At 35.9% G+C, this 24975-nt stretch overlaps 1 protein-coding gene across 17 annotated transcripts in view; it reads right to left on the bottom strand.

Annotated features, from left to right (window-relative positions):
- The window catches only part of PCDH15 (protocadherin related 15), an 853216-nt gene that overhangs the window by 225234 nt on the left and 603007 nt on the right, over positions 1-24975 (bottom strand). For all 17 annotated transcript variants that reach the window (XM_064269614.1, XM_023546967.2, XM_023546966.2 and 14 more), the window contains 3 exons: positions 14041-14346; positions 12423-12647; positions 2877-2993 (listed from right to left, as the gene is read on the bottom strand). In XM_064269614.1, coding sequence (XP_064125684.1) covers positions 2877-2993; positions 12423-12647; positions 14041-14346 — 648 coding nt within the window. The remainder of the gene's footprint in view (positions 1-2876; positions 2994-12422; positions 12648-14040; positions 14347-24975) is intronic.

The raw sequence follows: 24975 nt of genomic DNA on the forward strand, positions 1-24975 counted from the left end.
CAGTTGCAGAAACAAGTACTGTAATTGTCATGAGTATTTCTTCCTTGTATGTGTGCATCAAATATTTTTGTTTTCTTCACCTATAAGATGTAAACAGTGCCTTTTTGATTGTAAGCATGTTAGTTATAACATGTTAGGTTCAAGTATGACTTCATAATTGTCTTTATTCAGAGATTATGTATGGCTTAAGGAGATGTGTACAGATCCCAAGTTGACAAGGTGATGGTTAAAGTTGTGTGCCAACTTTGCAGGTCCATGATTCTCAGTGGTTTGGCAGTTATGATGCAGTTTGGCAGTCATAATGATGTAATCACCTCCATGATGTGCTCTGATAAATGTGATCACTGGCATGATGGGATCTGCTATGAGTAGCCAAGCAGTTGAAAGGGCATTCCCTTGGGGGTGTGTCCTGCATCCAATATATATGGACTTTCTGGCAAATTTCGCTGGCTTTTGCTCTGCTCTGGATCCTGCGCTGGGCCAAAACATTTGGCCAAACACATCCAAAATATACTCATTTTGTCTTTATGGCACCAACACAAATGATAGTAAGAGTAAAAATCAATCATAAAATTTTTTTTGAAATTCATATATTATTTATCTTGCGAAAATTTTCATGGCAACAAGCTTTTATTTTGGAATGGCTTGGGTACTGTCAAGTTGTGACTATACTCTTTTACGGAACCCAATTTGCAGCAACGATTCAAAAGTTCAATGCTGAATACTAGCTATACCAACACATTGTTTCAAGGCTCAAAAAAGAGTCTGACCAATACATACTCGCTAAACGAAATTGTTGTTAGGTGTTGTTGAGTCCGTTCTGACTCATAGCAACCTGACGTGACAGCATAGAACTGCCCCATAGGGTTTTCTTGGCTGTTATCTTTAGAGAAGCAGATCACCAGGTCTTTCTCAAATGTAAATGAAATAAGCAGCTCAATATTCCAAATTGAATGAGTGGCTTCCGCCTTTCATCTACTGAAAAACCAGCATCAGATATTAAATGTCAAAACTACTACTGGGAAGGCAAAACTAAAAACTTCTTCAAAGGAAACATAGCATTTGAGCCTGCTCAATTTCTGTAGAAGAGCTTTAGGGTGTGAAAACAGAGACTTGTCTCTAGATTAATGTTCTATATAAGTAATTTAACTTCTTTATAGAACAGACATCAGACCAAGACAACTTTTCTCCAACAGGTGGATGTGATCTGAATGCCAAGCCAGGTACAAGGTTGCAGGTGCCAAATGTGAAGCAAAATTTGCTGTCCATACTAGGGCTTTAAGGCCTGACCCACATGGGTGAACTGCAGCACCAGTCTTTCAATCTCTAGTCAGTGCTGTTAAACATACACTACCTTAAATTTTGTGCTAATGAAAGAGTCTTATAAATGTGAATATGTTAAAATGCTGTGATGGTTTATGCTTATTTAGTACAGTGCTCTGTAATTTCTTTTTGCAGTTCTGTCTTTCCTATAAAATTGTGTTTCTTGAGAGAAAAACTTGTTAGTGCAATAGCCGCTATGGAGCTGGAGCTCAAAGCTCATGTATTGAGTAGAAATGAACGCATATTCCTAATTTTATTTTGTTCCTGTGACAGTTTACTTCAACAGACAAATCACCAATTTCACATTCATCTCTACTGGTGTGTTCAAGGCTATGAAATTTTCCCAAGATGCAATAAGTCAGTTTCAAAGACATTTTAAAGTGCTCAAGGAAAGGAGCTTCTGAGTTAAAGGTCATCACTTTCATGTTAACAGTATTATTTTTCAAGGCTTTATTGCCACAATAGACTTTATACAGCTTGTCACAATTGAAGCTGAAGAATGTTATTACTGCCATTCACCTTTTATTAAATAAATAGCATTGCAGAAATACTATTCATATTAGCAATAGAAAACAGAACTTCTAAATCACTTAATAAGATTCAGAATTTTTTTTCTCACTTTTCCAAAATGGTCCATTTTTTTACTTTTATTTATAATTCCCTAGAATCTATCAGCCACTGATTCATAGTGTGAGCTCACTCAAAGTATAAATTTGAATCGCCACCATTCAGCACTTATGAGAATAAAGAATTAATATTTATAAAATACTCAAGTTATTTATAGAAAGCAATTTTGCATAGATACTATTACTCGTAGACATTTTTAATACATGAAGATAATGTCACTACAGAAAATTCACATCACTTTTGTTCCCGTAATGTTTTTATTAAAAACTATCTGCCTTGAAAGGTAATTTGAGGTATATCTAAAGAGGCAAAATTATGTATAATAAAAAGTCTATTAAATATATTATAAAGCAATATTTAAGATTTTAGTTTACCAAAATAAAGAAATTTAATACAAATATTAAATTTCTTATAAGTATTAAATTTAATACAAGTATTAAATGCCATGTACTGATTTAGTTTGCTAACAAAATAGCCATGTATTAATAATAAAATTGGAAATACATAAGTATAACCTATCCAGACAAAACTAAGCTTAAAAAAAAAATACCCTAAATAAAGAATCGGAATGATAGTGATTGCAAATGTAGACAGATCTTTCCACATTTATTTATCATTTGTTGATATTAGTTGCAGTCAAGTCTATTCTAACTCATGGTGATCGTTAGTGCCAGATACATTGGTAAACAGTAAATTTTGAATCCTAGTAAAACAAAAGCATGGCTGTAATAGTCTAAGTTCAATAATAATCACTTGAAATATGTCCTATATCTATCTACAGATGAAGTAGATGAGTGTGCATGAATAAGAGCGAACAGAGTGAAATGGATGTGAGCCACTTTTGTTGTCTGGGGAACTGGGTCATTTGTGAGTGCTAAAGATTTCGTCACTGAAGCTCAGAGTATTAATCAATGTCTTCTACTTACCGGAGGGTCTGCATCTTCAGCATAAACGGTTGTGATAGGTGTACCCTTGACTGCATCTGGTGCCACCATTCCTTTGTAGATTCGTTTATTAAACACAGGGGGATAATCGTTCATATCCTGTAAAACACAATTATGAGTTTAGTTCATCAGTTGAAACTGGCTTAGAGACACAGTTACTAGATCCACTCCTCTTTATATCACACAATCCATTTGCCACTGTCAGCCTTCCATCCTCTCGATTCCATTACTCTCACTTCAGACTGGCACCCCAGAGGAAATTACCAGAGTTCCTATACAATATTAATGTGTGTTAGATCAACTGAGGGCCATCGCATTTTAGTAAGCAGTCTGTCAACCAAGAAAATATACCTTCCAGAGACTGAAGTGATGCTTATGACAGAAACTTTCTCTAAGATACTTCTAACAGCATGATTTAAAGTTTTAGACTTTGAAAACAAGGAACAAATTTCTCAAAAAAGTGTCATTCTACGAGACAGGTGTAGAAAATAATGTTTTTGTGTCTTTTTTTTTTTTTTTTTAGCTCCTACTTGTTTCTGTTTAAGACTGTAAATTATTTTATATACTTAGCATAATGCCATGATTGGAACATTTCAAATTCAAACTGTGAAATAGCCTTTGACATCTTTTTAAAAATAGAAAAGGATGTTTTTACTGCAGCATACTATAGTAATGATACATAGAATGAGATACAGAAGAAAGAAGGAGCCCTAGCCGTGCAGTGGTTAAGTACTTAGCTGATAGCCGAAAATTTGGTGGTTCAAACCTACCAACCACTCCACAGGGGAAAGATGTGGCAGTCAACTTCCACAAAGGCTACAGCCTTGGAAACCTTTTGGGGTAGTTCTCTGTTCTATGCTGTCACTATGAGTCAGAATCAACTCAACGGTAATGGGCTTTTTTTTTTTATAGACAGAAAACAATGTTAATTAAAGTTTTTTTCAAAGCAATTTATATGCATCATTTTATTTTATTTGAACAATGTGGCGCTTTAAGCGCATTGTTACTGGTGTGTGTAACTCATTAAATAAATATTTACCAAGCGCCTCTCATTTTTATGACTCAGTGCTAGGCATCGGGATACTGTGGTGGCTCAAGAAGATATTCTTGCCTTCATGACGCTTAACTGCCGTTTAACAGATAAAGACACTAACCCACAGATAGGTTAGTGACTTTGCCTATACTAATCTTATGTGACATAGCCAAAATGATAAACCAAGTGCCGTCAGAGAAAGACTTTTTTTTCTGAACCATTTTACCTTTGATGGAGAATTGCCTATCAGGCTTCCCCCCCGCCCCCCCACTCAATAAAGGATGCTAATTAACAATGCTGGTTTATATTTTTAAAATATACTGTTTTCTAATAATCATAGCCTGCAGTGTTTTGGATACTTTAGGTCAAACATGTTTGTCCCTTAGCTCAATTTCTTAATTATCTATTCCTTCTCTCCAGGTCACCTTTTTCTCACTTGGTATTGGAACCAAAACAAAAAGTTCTTCTACATAGTCTTTTTTATTTGCTCTGATACAACAATTTCCTTGTACCATGTAAACTGGAAATACACTAACGGGTGGTAAGCCCTTCTTCAAAGAGGTCAGGTAATTATCATTACACTCAAATGAGCTTGTTTTTCTGTTCACAATAGAGTTGACTTCCCAGTTGTGAATATGAATAAACCTCCAAGACTCTAATAAGAAATAGGAGGTCTTGAACTATACACGAAACTGAAAATGAAAGAAGTATTTCTTCTGTTTTGACATACAGTATTCACAATCTTTTCTGTGAAAAAAAGAAGACTTCCTTTATAAATGACAAACTTTAGAATCTGAACAAGTAAATGAACAGTGTTAGGGAGCACAGCTTCTCTATAATGAGGACAGTGTTGGGTATTGATTGTAAGATTCCAGGCAGGGGGGTAAACACATAAAACATTTGTTTGCAGACTTTCTCCTGCGCTTTTCAAGAGTGACAGTTAATTTAGTGAGTGAATCTTGTAACTAAAGTGGTGGAAATCCTCTTCTACCCCTAAATTGAAACTTCTGAAAGATAGAAAAGGAGCCCAACATTGCAATTTTTTCCATACATCAATTTCCAAAGTCACATAGATTGATATACTTGCATGATTTTTTTCCTTCTTTTTGTTTTGTTTTCAGGGAAAAATTTAAAACTTCATATTACAAGGTGCTTTTTGGAAAATATGATTCTTTAGAAAAAGATGACATGCACTTTTTTAATTATATTAAAACAGCCATTAATGGTGCTGAGTAAACTGGCCTTTTTTTGCTGGGGAAGTATTTGCTAAATCCACCCTTGAACTGAGTGCACAGTGGACAGTTTTATAACAGGACTTCACAAATTGATTAGTCAACAAGCTAAGGCTGTAAATAACTGAAGACCATTAACAGATTTGGATTATTCCTCCCTTATTTGTTTGTCATTCACAGGAAGAAGAATAAATCAATGCCATTTGTGTCGCAGTATTTCTTTTTATGGCTCCGTGTTCATATTTTGGGGTTACAATCTTATTGTGGTTAAGATGTTAAACAAGTTGCACATAGCTCTTCCACAATACATTATTTCAGATGACAAAGTTTATTGAAATGCAATGCCCATGAGCGTAATCAATAAAAAATCAATAGTTCATTATATTTGTACTCCAGGGACGTCTGAAGAAAAACCTACATAAATCTGCTTCTGTATAAACGCTCTATTCTGCAGCAAATTAAGAACGAGCTCTACTCTCCAAAAGCGTATCTTTTTCTGTTGCCTATTCTTCCACTAGAGGGTAGTATTGGCAAAAAGAAATGTTTCCTCTTTAGTTCGCTCCTTAAAATTTTATCATTAAGATACGTAATAGTTTGCTTACCACGGTTATAATTTCTGTTAGTGTGAATAAAAATTGGTATTTATATTTCAAAAGACTATTCTGAATGTTACCGTGGTTCTCAACTATAACATTACCATGTTCTTCTTAAAGACAAACATTATTGTACTAGTAAATTTTGTCTACATTTCCATGTATCACACAAATAAAATGGCATCTGAAAGTACAGTTAGTTAACAGCAAGAAAATATGAGTTTCATTTATTTTCTACATCAATATCTAAAATAATCACAGAAATCATTTTTATTTAGTCAGGCCACAGAACAGATTCAAGCAATCTTTCAATGCCCATGTGCTGTTGAGTTTACAAATTAATGACAAGTTGACGTTCCACAAAAAGTAAAGAGAAATCAATGATAAAAATTTTGATTTTGTGGCATCACAGGTAAAAAGAAGAAAAAAAAAAAAGAAAGAAACCGTTCTTGATAAGAGACTTTTTTTCCTGATAGAAGAGAGCTAACCAGTTATAGTCAGATCATCTCTTAAAAATAATGAAAATATGCTGAGTAGGCACAATGCTGGCCCTTTTTACACTCATGGATGTACTGTGAGGAGACACAGATGGTGTAAGCCAGGGGTGGGATGGCTTCAGTTATTCTGTAGTACTGTAACATAACATAAGCAGTTCCCAACAAGTTGAACTGTTTGGCTGCTCTGCTCTCCGAAATCCCTTAAGGCTTAGTGAGTTAATAACCCTCTTCCTTAGCAGATTGCACATCTATTTCTCCTCTGCCTGTTACCAGTTCTATTTTCTACTACCAGGCATCCTCTATGTGCTGTCCTGATTGCTGTTTCTCGTATTATCTGTCTTCTGCTGGCTTTCTTCCTCTTGGTTTCCTCACTTGCCTTCATATCTCTTCTGATTTCTTGCCCTTATTTGACATAGAGTCAAATAAGGCTGTATCTCCACCCAAGCAAATATTTTCTGTTTTGCACAGGGCACTCTTAAACAAAAATCTTCAACTTCTCTCAACTTTTTTTTTCCCCTTAAAACCTGCACCAAAAGCTTCTTGCTTAGGTGTCTGTTATCACTATTTTTTTTTTTTTTTCTGCGTTTGGAGCTATTCTGAATTCTTGAGGGTAGTATTCCTAATACAGAGGTTAAAGAAGTTATGCTTTGCCACAAAGTGTACACAATGGCTCTCAGTATCACAAATATTGATGGAGCTCTACTGTTTTTGTTCTGGTTCCTTGAAACTTGACATTCAGAAAGCTCTTTGCAGGTATCTGTGATAAACTGTTTTGTTTCTAATGTGAGAATATTTTTTCTTCCGAACATTACTTCGATTTTTTTTTCATTTCCACTCTAATTTTAAATAAATTTGATGGACTAGATTTAAACAATTGATCTTGATTTTTTTTTCTTTCCTTCTTTTTTATAAAAGAAATTAGGTTTCTGTTGATGTTCAGAGAGACCTTCAAGATGCTTTCCGTGCAGTGACTGTTTTGGGCACAAATATCTATTATCAAACACCATGTAATTATGGTATCAGCAAAACAGCTTGTGAGTACTGCAAGTAAACAGACCAATGGCAGAAAATTTGCAAGCTTGGGAAAGATCTACATTTATGGAGATTGCACTTTATTCTTTCCTTCAAAACAAACAATTATGATATTTTTATGTGTCCCGGTAGCATACAATAGGGTTTTAAAGTTCTGTTAGTGATCATCACACCCTGAGTGATCAGGAGAAATGAAAACTGCATATATTTGAGGGGATTTCCTGCAAAATTTATTATGCCCATGTCACCTTGGAAAAGAAGAAAAAGTGCATTGGCTATGTCTAAAATTAAATATTGATTAAGTTTTATTTTAAATGTAAAATAAATCAGAAATAACTTTGCATGGGTCAGCAAATCCTGACCAATGGAATGGTTAACTCCTTAAATAAGATAAAGCAACTGAGGCAACAAGACAGGGGACATGGAGAATCATTTAAGAGACTCAAGCCTAGGATGGAGAATGCAACTTATTTTGTGTATACCTTGCTTATTTAGATGGTGCGTTTTGACTCAGCTTGACTCCAATGACTTCTTCCATCAATATAAACCAAGTAAATGAAACCAAACTGAGTCCAGAAGAGTCCAAATCAAAGTCTGTGGGTTCATAACTAACCATTATCAACCACATTTTTCCTGGGAAATAAGGCTATACCCTTGTTATAAATTGTGTTGCTCCCAGAATATGTGTTGAAATCCTAACCCTTTTACCTGTAAATATGACCCTGTTTAGGCATAGGGGGGTTTCTTTTGATATGTTAATGAGTCCATACACTGTAGGGGGTATGCTAAACCTAATCACTTCTTGGTTTTAAAAAGACCAGAACAGACACAGGGTTACACACAGAGAGAGAAGAGGGAGACAAATGCTAGAGACAGATGCACCTATAAGCCTAGGAATGCCAAGAATTACTGGTAGTGCTAGAAGTAGAAATAGGAAAGAAAGGACCTCCCTTAAAGCCACACCCTGAATTCAGACTTCTAGCTTCCTGAACTGTAAAAACGCACATTTCTATTCTCTAAAACCACCCACCTGTGGAATTTCTGTTACAGCCAAAACTTGTTGCCGCTGAGTAAATCCCATTACAGCAGTACTAGGTAATAAGACTGTGTATCGATCTTTAGATCTTAGGAGAAAAGCTGGAGGAGGGTCAATGACAGTGTTTTCTTCCCTTCTTTCCCCAAACAGTTAATAAATGGATCATTTTTTCTATTTTAGTATTTCAGTTGTTCAATTTCACCAAACCAAGGTAGACCATGGTAAGATGGCCTAAATTTTTCATCTGGTTCAGAAGCCATTTTGCTATAATTTGTTCATCTAGGTCACCATCTCACCTTCGTCTCTTTCATCTATTTACCTATTATGACATTTTCATAACCAATATTTTCATGTGCCCTGAATGATTTTGTAAATAAGTTTTTTAATGTCATACCACAATAGTGTGGTAAAATAATACTTTAAAATACAAATTGATATTCCCCAGGCCCTCCACAATTTTGTGCTGTTCCTTAATCCTTCTCCTGGAAATTGTGGTTTAGGAATAAGATTGTACAGAAAAAAAAAAAAAAAAACCTGATTCCCCAAGAAGGGATTTTGATAGTTCAAATTCCTCTTCCTAAAGGAATTTAAGGGCTGAGCAAAATACTGATGAGCGAAAGCATTTTAACTATCTGAAAAAGATATATTTCCTACCCACTGAAATAGATTCATTTCTTAAAATAGACACAAAATGGAAGAAGTTAGTTATTGTGGACACTTGAGAAAGAAGGAATCTAGGCAACTTTAGGGCATCTGAGAGTGGAAGGGACATATGCTTCCCTTTTCAAGGTAGAGTTTAGGAAAGAAATGACGGCATGAATTTGCCAGCAGATAGGTCTAGGCCAGGTGTAAAGAGAAGGCAGTAGAATAATTCCCATGTATACTACCACCCTGATTACAAGAATATCTAAAAGAAAGACCCAAAGATTGTATGGTCAGGAACATTGATCTACATGATAAATACTGTTACGTTAACTATATATTGGTGAACTCTATAACAAGTTTACATGTTTTCATATCAATATTTTATTGCCAAGAAAAATTAACTGCAAAAATCTGGTTATTCATCAATTAAACAAGCAAACAAAAATCCAAGAAATGTGATTATTTCTTATTTCATCAATTATACAACTGTAGTGCTAAATAAAAATGAGCATTGTAGGAAAGGTTGCCTATGAACTTGCATATTTATTATCCTGTACACATATAACCCTCTACTGAAAGCACCCTTCAAGAATTGGAATTGTTCCAGAGCTTTCTTTTATTCTAGGCAGGAACGTAATGCACCTTTCAAAAGTTTTTAGGTCGCCAACAAGCACCCAATGATGTGAAATCCTTAATAATTTATTGTAGGTTAATTCAGCTAAATAACTCATCTCAAACACACCATTAGACTCTAACTCTAGGCATCTCAAAATAATAAATTAAAAGAAACTCACAGGAACAAATACAACTTGAAAATGTCATAGCAACAAAGTTTAGATGAACATAGGTACCTTTTTTTTCTGCACAATATCCAGAATCAAGTAAGTTAATAAAGCTGGTGGGCCAAGTAGCTATTATACACTTCTAGTGATGCAAAATGACTGCAAAACATACAAATAATTCCACTGTGTAGTAGACCAATGTGTAGTTGACAAATATGGTATTCCAAGTCAACTGTATGAACCTAGAACCAGACATTCAAAACTTATACATATTGCACCATTTCTTTTACCTAAATTCATAGGTTTTCTTGCCTTTTTTTTGTTAGGAACGTGGTCTCAACCCTGTCCTGGGAAAATCTGAGCCATAATCATCAATTATATATATATATATATTTGTAGAACATAGTGACATCTGTAAATAAAATGTGAATCAAAATAACTGTATTAATAGTGAAATTGTTTCAGTGAATTTATTACTCCCATTCTTCTACTTTATTCATGGACTTACTGAAACTTTCTGTAAGCCCCTTCGTAAAGTGCTTCATCTACCATATAGATTATCTCCTTGCCCTTTCCTCATTTTTCCTTCTCTCTCTCTCAGTTTCTTTCTGACTAGCTCTGACTTTTTAACCATTCAGACTCTAGTCAAGGACAGAAAAATACTTTAAGAATGTGGTTTTAAATTTGTATTTTCTTCCCTAAAATCAGATAAAACATTTTACTTCAGTGTACCATGAGTATAAAAGCACTTTTATATCACCCAAGAAACAGAGGACATTTAAAGTCATTTTTAGTACTATAACTAGTTAGTAAAATAACTCCAGGAGTTTATACAAGTATACTTGAAACTGAAGTGCCTTTCTCAAAGTGCGATACTCAGATATCGGTATCAGAATCATCTGTGTGCTGTTCTAAAATGCTGCCATGATACTCCCCCTGGGAAAGGTGGTCCACTGAGGAAGGAACGTAGGTATGTGTGATGCTTAAGGTTATACGTCAACTTGGCTAGGCCATGATTTCAGTAGTTTGGTAAATATTACGTAAATTATTCTCCATTTTGCGAGCTGATATGAGCAGCCAATTAGTTAAAAGAGGAGTTTTCCTTGGGGTGTGGCCTGCATCCCATAAATATGGTATGTTCTGGCAAAGCCTGTTCATTCTTAATCTTGCATTCAATTCTGCATTTGCCTTGCCATCCTCTCACCTCTGTTCTTCGAATATGAGTCAGCAGCCTGTTGCCTGACCTGAAGATTTTGAATTTGCCGCCTCCCACAACCCCGTGAGCTAGCAGCCTGTCAGGTGACCTGAAGATTTTGAGTTCATCAGCCCCTGCTACTACATGAGTCAGGAGAAGCCTCCAGCTTGCCACCTGATTCATGGCTTTGGGACTTCCCAGCTGTCACAATTTCGTGAGCCATTTCCTTGAAATAAATCTCTCTATATACGTTTATGGATCCCTGGTGGCACCGTGGTTAAGAGCTTGGCAGCTAACCAAAAGGTCAGCAGTTTGAATCTACCAATGGCTCCTTGGAAACCCTATGGAACAGTTTTACTTTGTCCTATAGGGCAGTGGGTTTATAGGGTCATTATGAGTCAGAATTGACTTGACAGCAATTCATTATTAGTATTTGGTATATATATTTATATATACTCTTCATTGGCTTTGCTGCTCTAGAGAACCCAGCCTAAGACAGACAGTATCTGAAAGCTTAGTGTGCAACCCAGGTGATCCTTATATACCCTAATAATTGAGAACTGATGAATTTACATGGCTTTCTCAGGCCTTCTTTAATTTACAGCCTAAGGTATGCTTTAAAAGTTACCAGAAATCTCAGGTTGGAGACGTCCATGTTACTTCTGGCACTCATCTGGCACAAGGTGCTAGAATTAATGAGATAACAGATCTGGAAATGTTAACAAAGTCCCTGAGGTAATAATAATAAAAAAAAGATCCTCAAAATGCTTGCGCCAGAACTTAAACCCAATTTCATCTGACTCCAAAGCTTATTTTATTTCAGAGTCTTGGGTTTCCAAACAAAACTAAGCTAATTTGTTCTATGCCTTACAGCTCTTCCTCTTTCAAAGTTTTTTTTTAATTTTTTAAATTAACATTTGGGTTAAGTTATTATTACTGCTACTGCGTAATTTGGACTAAAGTCCAGAGCAATTATTGCTTGAAATCACCATGGCTAACTGCAGAATCAGGTAGCTACAGTTTTTGAACACTTATTTAGTGTCTCTTTCAAATTTGTCTTATATTGTTAAATAATATAGTTATTTCTCAATTTTTATAAGCTACTTCACATTCAAAAACTTATGCCTTAGGTCTGGCTGGTACCATTGTTGTATTATGAATTGTTGCCAAAATCTCTTATAGGTACCTTATAAAAAACAGAAAGTACATGTAGAGAAAGCAAAAGTAGGCAACCAGAATAAACCAAAAAACCAAACCTGCTGCCTTTGAGTCAATTCTGGCTCAGGGACCCTATAGGACAGACGAGAACTGCCCCATAGGTTTTCCAAGGCTGTAAGTCTTTAGGGAAGCAGACTGCCATATCTTTCTCCCCCAGAGCAGCTGGTGGGTTCAAATCAGCAACGTTTCGGTTAGCAGCTGAGCGCATTAACCACTGTACCACCAGAAATCCTTTGACAACCAGAAATGAAGGTATATTCCTTACCTTCACTATCACTGTGACAGTTGCAATACCAGGTGGCATTGTTCCATAAATATCAAAGGCCTCCACCAGAAAAGTGATAGTTGCTTCTTGTTCTGGAAATGCCTCATAGTCCAAACTCCTTAAAAGGGATAGTTCTCCTGTAAATGGATGTAGTGCGAAAAAGTGCTTCACTTCTGGACTTCTTATTCGATAAGACACATTTGCTCCAAGGTCAACATCTTTGGCCTGTAATGAATTAAGCAAAGGAAGATTATATCAACGGTGTTAACAAAATAGAGTAATGCAGAATTGATGTAAGTCAAGTGTCAGTGCCCAGGACGGCATGAAAGTAACGATGACCAAAAGACATGCTTTTAGAATAAAGCAATTTAGTTAAGTAATTAGTGGGAAGAAAGAGAGAGAAAAAGAGACCCATGAGATTTTGTCATTCTTGGTTTTATTTCTATATCTATTCTACCTGAAAAATCACTAATTAAAAGATTTACACCACAGTAAAGGAATAAATAAGGAGCCCTGGTGGTGCAATGGTTAGAGCATCCGGTTGTTAACTGGAAGGTCGGTGAACCCACCAGCCACTCTGTGGGTGAAGGAAGTGGCAGCCTGCTTGGAGAAAGGTTTACAGCTTTGGAAACCCTATGGTGCAGTTCTACTCTGTTCCATAGGGTCACTATGAGTCAGAATCGACTCCACGGCAATACTTTTTTGCTTAAATAAATTTTTGCTCTTTGGAATTATGGAAGATTTAAATACTCGCTCCTGAAACTGTGCTACCAACATTCAAGTTGTAGATTGTCGACGTAGGAAGGACTAGATTTTTTTTTTTTTTCCAAAATATCCCTCATAGATCACCTGTGTCAGAATCAAATAGGGTGGTTGTTAAAAATGCAGATTCTGGGCCAATCTATCCTACTAGATCAGAATGTCCAGAGTTCCTGTTAATGTGATAGTTTAGAATTGAGAAAGGAAGTATATATAGATGCCAAATCCAAAACAAAATCCATTGCCAACCTTTCAGTTAGCAGCCGAGTACTTTAACCACTGTGTCACCAGGGCTCCTTATATATAGGTAGATACTGTTAAAAAAGGAGACTTAAACCCCTGGAAGAATGGCTGTTGTACTTTAAAAGTGAAAATAAAACAAAAGAGAACAACAGGTATAATAATATTCAATTTCTGCCATATCCATATGTATGTGTATACACATATATACTATATATGTATGTATGTGTATATATATATAACATTTGTCTGAGTACAAAGATAAATATGAAAGAATATACATAAAATTTAATACCGAGTATTTAAAAAATTTCTTTTTTTTTATTTGGATGCACGAGGTGGGAGATAGTGGCTTTTTCTTTATAGACCATAGTATTGTCTGAATGTGTTATTTTATTTCTTACAAGTATACCTTTGCTCCCCTTAAATTTTGGGATACCCATAAAGTAGGGTTGCCAGATAAAATACAATATATAACTATACATAAAATTTATCCATTGTTTACCTAAAATTTAAATTTAAATGGGGATCTTGTATTTTTATTTGCTAAATCTGGCAACCTTATCATAATGACAAATCTAGTAATGCAGAATTTGACATTAATACTTCTTCCACACACCTCTATTTTAAGGAAGGTGGTCCCAGCTGGCAGATTCTCTTCAACAACGACAGTGTAAGTTGAATTGGTGAACACGGGACTGTTATCGTCAATATCCAAAACCTTGATAGCCAGTGTAAGGGTTGAATGACGAGGGTGCACCGCTCCATCGGTTGCCACAACAACAAGTTCATAGTAGTCCCTGACTTCTCTGTTAAGTTTCACTGCTGTGTAAATGCTTCCATTAGATGTGATGCGAAAAAGATTATTGAAGTTACCCAAACTATAGTGCACTTGGCCATTTATTCCAGCATCTGGGTCTGTTGCCTAAATAAAATGAAAAACAAAGAAATTCACATAATAAGTTTCATTATGCCGCTGGTAAATACTGTCTCGCCAGAGGGGGATAGTTAATGGTTTATGGCATACCGCTAATCAAATATATACATATTTTTCTTTACGGAGAAAATTGAAAAGATAATGACAATGTAATGTAAAGTCTGAAAAATGAAAATAAATATACTGTTTAATTAATATTGTTTATTCAAATGAAAATATAGTAATGACAATACTATGTTATGACAGAGAAAACAACTTACAATACAAAAATACTGAATTTTTTCCTGTATTATCTTTTCTTTAATAGATTTTGAATTTTAACATAAGAAAAACATACATTTAGTTCTTAATTAATTTCACATCATTTCATTGAGTGACAAGATTCCATAGTTGTTTCCTGTTTGTATACTTTATGCTAGGTTCAAAATATGTTACCTTGTTGAATCTTTATGATGTTCTTACAGGTAAAAAACATTGTCTCATTTTACAAATGAGGAAACTCTAGTTTATTGAATTTAATTGTATTTCTCAGGGTTATACAAGAAATAGTTAACTACCTCAGTGCTCCCGTTCTCAGTGCAATGCCTCACATATAAAAAAAAATAAAATAAAATAAATTGTGGAATTAATGAATTATAGATTGAATGGAAGTAAGATTTAACTATATCTCCTTCAAAACGCATAACTGAAGTATATGTACAGTGTTATGAATTGAACTGTATCTTTCAAAATGATGCGTTGAAGCCCTAACTTCCGGTACCTCTGAATGTGACCTTGTTTGGAAATAGGGTCTTTGAAGATCTCATTCATTACCATGAGATCATACTAGAGTAAGGTGGCTCCTAATCCAGTCTGAGCGGTATCCTTGCAAGAAAGAAGAAAAGACACAGACAGACACACACGAAGGGATGATGCTCAGGTGAAGTCAAAGCCATAGCCTGAAGTGACCTACAAGCCAAGGAACTCCAAGAATCGCTGCAGTCACCAGAAGTTAGGAGCGAGGCATGGGACAGATTTTCCCTCAGAGCCCTCAAAAGGGATCAACACAGCTGACATTCTGATTTCTGACTCCTTGTCTCCAGAACTGTGAGAGAATAAATTCTATGAGTTGAATCGACTCGATGGTGGCAATGGGTTTTTTTTTTTTTTTTTGGTATGAGTTACCCAATTTGTGGTGCTTTATGAATGCATGAATGCAGCCTGAGGAAACTAATACATACAGAGTAAATGTGAAGTACTATAGATAGTCTCTTCTTTAATATTAAAATACAAATCTCCAAATAACAACAGGATTGTTGGTACTCCATAAACTTCCATTCACTGAAAATCCGGTCATAAAATCACTTTGCATCAAATAAAAGCAAGTGAATATTGAGTAAATTTTCTTCTCCTTGAATTTTGTGATAATTATTCTTCCCTAAAACAATTAACTATGATATAAATTATAATCAAATACTGTGCATTTCATGTTGAATAACTCTGTTACTGTTTTTCAAAGAAACTGGATTCTATCTTAGAAGCTGTGAAATGTTATATAATTATGCCCCAAAATAACACCAAGGAAAGGAGGAAAAACAAAACACTTTGCTTCTTTATAAGCCAGGGACACAATAACCACTTAATGTCCACAAAGCCTGAAGGGCTATGTGGTCTGTTTTAACAACGTATATATTTATACACGTAGCCACATATGCAGCTTCACAATCATTGGCAAACTGTGATAGGTGGGGTGGCTGAATGCTTGTGCCTTGTTTGAAATGCTAAAGTCTAAGATGTGAAAAATATGTTTATAACAATGTTCCTTCTATAGGTCTTAATTCCAGACATTCCAGCAGAATTTGTTCCTTTTATTCATTAGAATGCAAATGACCCTGGGAGGTTAATACCTCTTGGGGTTTAAATCTGAGAAAAGACGGAAGAATTGCAGAAATGCTGCAAGAGGCAAAGTACTGTAAAGGAGTTGAGTTTGTATAGACATATTCTACTTTTAAATTTTATATAGAATCTGCCTTACAAATTATCAACAAATTAGTCAAGCTATTCATCTGAGTGGAAACTAACAACACTGCCCCCAAATCCCCTACCACCCAAAACACAACAAAACCTGTGCCTTACTTACTGTCCTAGGACTGCGGTAACAAAATACCGCAAAGTGGGTGGCTTTAAAACACAGACATTTACTGTCTCACAGTTCTGGAGGCTGTGGGTTGAAGATGAGGGTGTTGGCTGGTTTGATTCCTTCTGAGGCTTTGAAGGAGGACTGCACCTTGCCTCTTTTCTAGCTTCTGGTAGCTCCAGGCATTTCTTGGCTTGAAGCTGTAGTGTCAGAATGAGTTCTTTCTCTGTCTCTCTGTGCCTCTTCTCTTTTATAAGGACACCACTCAGATGGGATAAGGACCCACACTACTACTTTGTGTTAACTGATAACGTCTTCAAAGGCCCTATTTCCAAACAAGGTCATATTCATAGCTACTAAAGGTTAGAACTTCAACATATCTTTTGGGGGGCACGATTTAATTCGTGATACTCTGCAAACTTCAATTTTTGTCTGTAATCAGTGATCAAGTAAATAGAAAAATATAATGCAATGATACAATATAAATACTTCTTTTTGCAGAACATCCTTGAAAATTTTAGCCACTTTTTCCATTTGTGAAATATCTTAGGATCACAAAAATATCTTATGCAATCAGTAATACAAATAATTCTTCCTCAAGTTATTAATTTTTTTAACTCATCCATATAATTGAAGGTTTATTATAATAGAACGGTTCAATTTTTTTAAATTGTGCTTTAGATGAAGGTTTACACAGCAAATCAGCTTCTCATTAAACAATTAATACACATATTATTTTATGACATTCCTTGCCAACCCTGTGATGTGTCAACACTCTCCCCTTCTTGCCCTTGGGTTCCCCATTTCCAGAATGGCTCAACTGCAGTGTATGTAGTATGTAGTGTTATACACATGTATGTCCAACTGCTTCATTGATATCTCCATTAGGATGCCTCATACATATGTTAGTTTCTATTTCTGTCATAACAAATTATCTTAAATTCAACTGCTTAAACAACACAAATGTATTATCTTTAGTAGGTCAGAAGTTCCACATGAGTCTCTCCAGGCTAAAATCCTGGATTCCTTTGTGGAGGCTTTAAGGGGAGTTCTCTCTCTCTCTCTCTCTTTTTTTGATCATCGGGGTTATCGATAGCCTTCAGTTATTGTGGTGGTGGGATTGGGACCCCCATTTCCTTGCTGGTTGTCAAGTGATGGCTGTTCTCAGCTTCTGGTAACCACCCACATTCAATGGCTTTTGGCAAATTTACTTCATCTTCAAAGGTAACAATGCGGGGTCATCTCCTCACAGACTTCGAATCTCTCCTTTTTCCATCTCATCTCTGACTCACACTCTTCTGCCTTCCTCTTCTACTTTTAAATGGTCCACCTGAGAAATCCAGGATAATCTTCCCATCTCAAGGTCCTTAAGCTTAATTGTATCTGCAAAGTCCCTTTTGCCACGTAAGGTAATATATTCACAGATTTCAGAGAGTAGGATGTGGGCACCTTTGGAGACCATTATTCTGCTTACCACAGTGCCAGAAGCTTAAAATGGTCTATGCCCTTAATAGAACTCTTGGTTACTTCTCTGTGCAAGTATTTTTTACCTCCACTCGTCCTATTTCAGTAAAAGCCTTTTTCATCAACATAAGATACTATTCAAGAAATAAAGAAGACATCCTTGAGGTCTCCTCCTTTATCTTCTCAAGTATTTATTCATTCAGTCATTTGAGAAATACACAGTGGTTAAGTTCAGCTTGGAAGTTGGGAAACCCTGGTGGTGTAGTGGTTAAGTGCTACGGCTGTTAACCAAGATGTCGGCAGTTCAAATCTGCCAAGCGCTCCTCAGAAACTTTATGAGGCAGTTCTACTCTGTCCTATAGGGTCGCTATGAGTCGGAATCGACTCGACAGCACTGGGTTTGGTTTGGTTTGAAGTTCAGCTACTAACCAAAAGGTCTGCTGTTCGAATTCACCAGCTGCTCCTTGGGAAACTCTACGGGGCAGTTCTGCTCTGTCCTATATGATCATTATAGGATCATTATGAGTCAGAATCAACTCAAAGGCAATGAGTTTGGTTTTTGGTTTCATACCTGAGGCTCAGCTCTAGGTTGTGCAATCTAGTGGTATATTAGGTATAAGGCCCAAGATACCATGACATTTCTAGAAAAACCCCCATTCTATGTATCCTATCATGTTGCTTTCGTCTGTATAAAATATCTCAATCTTTACTTCTCTCCATTGCCTCTGCTACCATCTTGGTTCAAGTCACCATCAACTGTGGCTTTGATTACTAAATTATTCCCCAACAATTCTCCTTCAGTTATTTTTCCTTAGAGATATTTTATAAAATATAAATTAACGGCATCATTTCTCTGGTTAAGATTCTTCAAAGATCTCCTACACCCTTAGGCAATATTCAGATCTCTTAGTTTAGCCAACAAAGCCCTACATTACATTCTTCTCAAACCTCTCCTGCCTGCAAACCTTTCCACAAGCCTCTGCCTGAAGGGCTTCTACTATTATTCTCCAGGCTAACACCCACCCATTTTTCAAGTGTCAGTTTATTAAGTCTCACTGCCTGACACTTGAAATGCAAATTAGACCCTCCTGTTACAAGTCAATAGCCCCATATAACTGTCATTCATAACTTATTTTACAATTTGTAATTATATTTTAATAATGTGATTATTTGTTTAATGCCTGTCTCACTTACCATAAGAGTAAGGTCTGGGTTTGTTTGTTACTGAATTTTTAGTGCTTTTTTTTTTTTTAGAGTAGTGTCTGGTATATAGAAGGTACACATTAAATATTTTTATATACATAAATATACACATTAACATAGGTTAATGAATGAATTCAGTCTGCTTCCCTGATTAGTGAAAAAATATAGACAATAGTACATGGCTACAGAATTCTCATTCAAATTTATTTTACTTGTCCTGTCCCTATTATCAGAGCCCTGGTGGTGCAGTGGTTAAGAACTCACCTGATAACCAAAAGTTTGGCTGTTTGAATCCTCCAGCCACTCCTTGGAAACCCTACAGGGCAGTTCTACTCTGTCTTAACCCACCCCATTGCCTTCGAGTCGATTCTGACTCATAGCGACCTTATAGGACAGAATAGAACTGCCCCATAGAATTTCCAAGGAGCGCCTGGCAGATTCAAACTGCTGACCTCTGTCTTATAGGGTCGCTATGTGATGGAATCGACTCAACGGCAACTTTTTTTTTTAACCTCATTATCTGGTTTTATGTGAGTTTGTATTTGTTATTTTAACATCCTCTATTTCTGATTTTGATTAAGAATCTCAAAAAAAAATCAATGTGGAATTATTAAAATTGCTTTTGGGGTTCTGATAATAATATAATCCCTCAATATGACTACTAATTCCAAGTCTGTGCTAAAAATGCTATTTTTAAAAATTACATATTGGAATTTTGTTATTACCTATACAAGGGTACGATAAAAAGTAATATCTTCGTATTTTTAATATTTTGTGAAATACATAAAAAGAGTGCTGCATTATAAAAGTGCTGATTAATTTCTGTGTTTTTGGTATATATATATACATATCTTGAACTTTGGTATGTCACTTACTCTCTAGGTCTCAGTTTTCTCAAGTATAAAACAAAAGATGTGAACTAGAATAGCAATTTTGAACCTCTTTTTCTATCATTACACATTTCATAAACAAAATTCACATACATGACACACTTCCATAGTGTAATGGTTAAGATTGTGTGTCAACTTGGCTAGGCCATGATTCTCTGTTTATATGTAATCACTCCCATGACGGAATCTGCTGTGAGTAGCTAATCAGTTGAAGGAGAGTTTGGGGTGTGGCCTGTATCTGAATATAAGCAGATGTTCTGGCTTTTTGCTTGCTCTGGATTCTGTGGCTGCCTCCTGTTCGTCTGACCTCTGGTTCCTGGGATTTGAGCTAGCAGCTTACCTGCTGATCTTGGGTTCACCAGCCCCTGCAGCTACGTGAATCAGGAGAAGCCTTGCAGTCTTGCCTGCCAATCTTGGGATTCTTCAATCTTCATAGCCTGCCAATCTTGGGATTCTTCAATCTTCATAGCCTGCCAATCTTGGGTTCAACAGCCCCTGTGGCTACGTGAATCGAAAGAAGCCTCTATTCTGATCCACAAACTTGGGATGGTCCAGCCTCTACAATCACGTGAGCCGTTTCCTTGATATAAATCTTTCTCTGTCTATATTTATATGCTTAACTGGTTTTCCTTCTTAGAAGCCCAGCCTAAGACACATAGGTAAACACATTGTGAATTATAACACGAATAAGATGGGGTATAGCTATTTGTAATCTAGTTGCAATGTCATTTTTCTGTTCCACTAAAAAAAAAAAAATCAAAATTTAAATGAATGGGCATTATTGCAGATAAAACCTAATTACTAATATTGTTAGGTTGTTAGGTGTCATTGAGTTGGTTCCAACTCATAGCAACACTAAGTACAACAGAATGAAACACTGCCCAGTCCTGTGCCGTCCTCACAATCGTCATTCTTGAGCCCATTATCGCAGCCACCGTGTCAATCCATGTCGTTGAGGGTCTTCTTTTTGGATGACTCTCTACCAAACATGATGTCCTTCTCCAGGGACTGTCCCTCCTGATAACACGTCCAAAGTATGTGAGACAAAGTCTTCCCAATCTCCCTTCTACGGAACATTCTGACTGTACTTCTACCAAGACAGATCCAACACCATAATTCAAAGGCATCAACTCTTCTTCAGTCTTCCTTATTCATTGTCCAGCTTTCATATGCTGGACAATGTAAATGTAGTTCCTACACTGGTAACAGATACCTTGGAAAAGACCTCGCATGTAATTATAACATGTTTTGCAAACCGCTGGGCTAGAAGATTGTTAGGAAACTTGCTCTATCAAGAGGTTGGGCCACAAAAATAAACTTCAGTTTCAGAACAGAAGTAAAATATAGCATTTGCATCATGTTGACAATTCCTAAACTGCTTCATTAATAATATTTCCCTTTGGAACTTCACAGTGTACATCACCACAGAGAGGTTCAGCATTAAAAACTCCTCTTTAATTGTGATTGTTGAATGGGAATCTCCTCTCCCATGCTTCATCTTACCAAGAGGAGGGACCTCTATTACAGCATGACAATAGGCTTTTTTATTCTCTCTTACTCAATCATGAGTGGTGAATTTAGTAGAAAGGACTGGGAAAACACACTTTCTATTTAGGATCAGACTGTTAATGAAGATGTCTTGTTTGTTAGCTATATTTAGCTATATAAGCTCTTGGGTGAGATCTACAATTCCAGTTCTGCCTGAGAGTGTCTATATGAGTTCAGTTCTGGGGTGCAGCATTATCAATCCCATCTGGCTCTCATACTAAGCTTCTTTCCTTTCAATATCACTTTTGCCCATTTGCCAGAATCTTGTGTCTATCTCTGAACTGGTTTTGGAAATTGGGAAAAATATAGGATGCTAGCTATTGATATCCTCAACTCTCGGTGATATCCATACCATGGTCTCCAAACCAAATTGATCATAAGTCCTTTTTTATTGTTGTTTAGTGGAATACTTATTAATATTTGGAGAGGCATAAAAACAAATAAACCCATTGTCCTCAAGCTGAGTCTGACTCATGGTGACTACATGTGTTACGGAGTAGAAGTGCTCCATGGGATTTTCTTGACTGTTGCCTTTACAGAAACAGATTGCCAAGTCCTTCTTCCACGGAGCCTCTGGGTGAGTTCGAACTACCAAACTCTAGGTTAGCAGCTGAATAGAAACTGTTTGTGTTACCCAGGAACCTCTTTGAGAGACATGCAGTTTATTAAATACTGCTGTCATTCATTGAGCAATGCTAAGATCGAACCCTCCTTTACCATGATGATTTTTCACAAAATGTTTTCAATTTCTACTTTCTGTTCCCCATGACACATCACTTAAAAATGACTACCTCAGGTTTATAGAATCCATTGTGCCTACTCCCAAACAATGTTGGGTTCTTAGAAGGGTATACAGGAAAATAATGAACAGTAGAGAAAAGATAATCAGAAAAAAACGTGTTTTCAACAGGGATTTTTTTTTTTTTTAATGACTTAACTTGATAGAAAGGCTATGGAAAGGGAATTAATAATCGGTTTCTGGTCATGGCTTTGATAAACTAACCATAGGTGTGTGTTTTCCGCATGCTACATGTTATGGAATATTAATGTACTTTATGATGTGCATATGTTTTGTAAAATAATAAAGTAAGGGGTTTGGGAGAAAAAAGGAGGTCTCTGTTCAAATAAATTTTGGAAATTGGGGTTAAAGGAAACTAAAAAGATTTCATTACTTTAGAAGTTCTCAAGTGTCGTTAATATTTTAATGAGCATAGTGAACTGAAGCTCTCTAAGGGGGAGATCATCTGGAGCAGATTTAGGAATCCTGTGTAATAGAAATATAACCTTCTTGCAACACGTCAACCAAAGCATAGAAATTTCAAACTCCTGTACATAATTAATTCCAACCTGCATTTTCTGTACCCTCTTATTATTCTCTCTCCTGTATAAACATCCTGCTCAAGTCAAATCAGTCTACATTTCTCTAAAACTCAACATATGTCCTTTGCCGTGATGATTCTTTACAACCTTCAAATCCAAACTCCAACTGTACCTCTTCTAGATAAACTCAGGAAACTCCAGCATTCAGAGATCATTTAGTAGTCAGAATTTTACAATTTACAAATTCTTCCTTGTATTGTTTTTATATTTATGTCCTTCCTCAAAACATTTTCAGATGGGAATATGTCTCATATCTCCTCATATTTTGAATTTTACAAATACATAGCAATCTATATTTTATCTTAGGTTGATTTGCCCGAGAGAAAATATCCAAACAGATATTTAACAGGTGGACTAAAGGTAAATGTTATATGGGGCAGCCTCATCAATAGAGTTTCATAATTTTGTTTAAATTGGTATAAAATATAATATATTCAAAGTCAAGTACACACACACACAGACACACATAGACACACACACACACCAATCAAGTAATTCATCGTATGTCTGATTACCAGGATAGGAAGTATATTTGATGCTTATGGAATAAAAAACTGTAATATCCTTCAGGAAACTACTCTAAAAAATTTAAGGTGACTTAAACACACATCTAATAGAGGAATAGGAACATGAATGTTTGTAAAATGTGGGGCTATTTCCTTCCCTTTTTTTTTTTTTATATCTCCTAATTAATTGAGGAACGTAAATAAGTTCATGTAAGTTAAGCAACATGGGCTGGTTGAGCAAGGTAGTTTCACTTATTTACTATTGCAGATGAGTATTTAGACGTAAGACAAAATAAGCAAACATAAAATCTCTTATTATCAGCAGTGCTCTTAAGAAGTTTGCATCTCTGTTTAATATCCAGCCAAGGAGCTCAGTATGTGATGCTGTAATGAAACCATTTATCTTCCTAGAAATCAATTAAAAGTTAATTAAAATGGTTAAAAAGAAAAATCACACATTTCTTCTCCCCTTGTACTACATCAAAGCAATAAATGATAATAGCTGCAACTTTATAATCATCTGTCCATGGTTAACACATTTTTGTAATATACACCTTACTATGGGGCCCGATTTACAACTACCTATTTGTGAATGCATATTGCTGGGAAATTGGATGATAGTCTGTCGTCAAATAAAGACTTCACTGGATAAAACTTCCAATAGTTGCCAGAAAAAGGACTGGTAAACCCTAATCATTAAAATCAAAGTTAGAGTATATTAAATATAACCAAATACTTAAGAAATCAGATGATGAACAAGGAAAATTATTTTAAAAAAGAGTTTAAATATTTGTTGAGTGCTTATTTTGTTGCATGACCTTTGAAAAGGAAGCAAGGAAATATTTGTATTACTAACTAATTCATTCCTACTTTTGTTTTAATTGCTTTAGAATGGCCTCCTATACATTTCTGCCCATTAATAAAAGTGGAGTCACATTACTGGAATTCCCACACTGGGGATTACCAATCCTGTTGTCATTGCTAGGTGTCACTGAGTAGATTTTGGCCCAGCAATCTAATGTGACAGAGTAGAACTGCCCCACAGAGTTTTCTGCGCTATAATCTTTATGGAAGCGCATCTTTCTTCTACAGAGCCACTGGGTGGACCCGAACCACCAATCTTTCTGTTAAAAAAAATAGGTGGAATATATTGGGATAAAACCTCAATGGAAAGGCAGATGTCTGTACTTCCACTGAGAAACCCCTGGGTAGATCACTTGTGCATTTTCTTAATGATTAGTTAGTTCTAATTTAAAAATATTTTTAGATATGCAAACCCATTCAGATTATTTAGATATAAAATAATTTGTTTCTTTTCACAAATAGGAGGTACAAAGAACTTTGAAGACAGAAAGAAAATATTGTAGCTATTGGAATCGTGTGAACCACCATGTAGCACCTAATTAGCCCACTGTGAAACTAAGAGGGAAGTTAGTTCTACTATGTGCTTGTCCTTTACAGCAGTTCAAGAGGCCATACTCTCCTTTGTCACTTTGGAGCGGGAACCATA

This window comes from Loxodonta africana, chromosome 16, assembly GCF_030014295.1.
Source record: "Loxodonta africana isolate mLoxAfr1 chromosome 16, mLoxAfr1.hap2, whole genome shotgun sequence".
Classification (NCBI taxonomy): domain Eukaryota; kingdom Metazoa; phylum Chordata; class Mammalia; order Proboscidea; family Elephantidae; genus Loxodonta; species Loxodonta africana.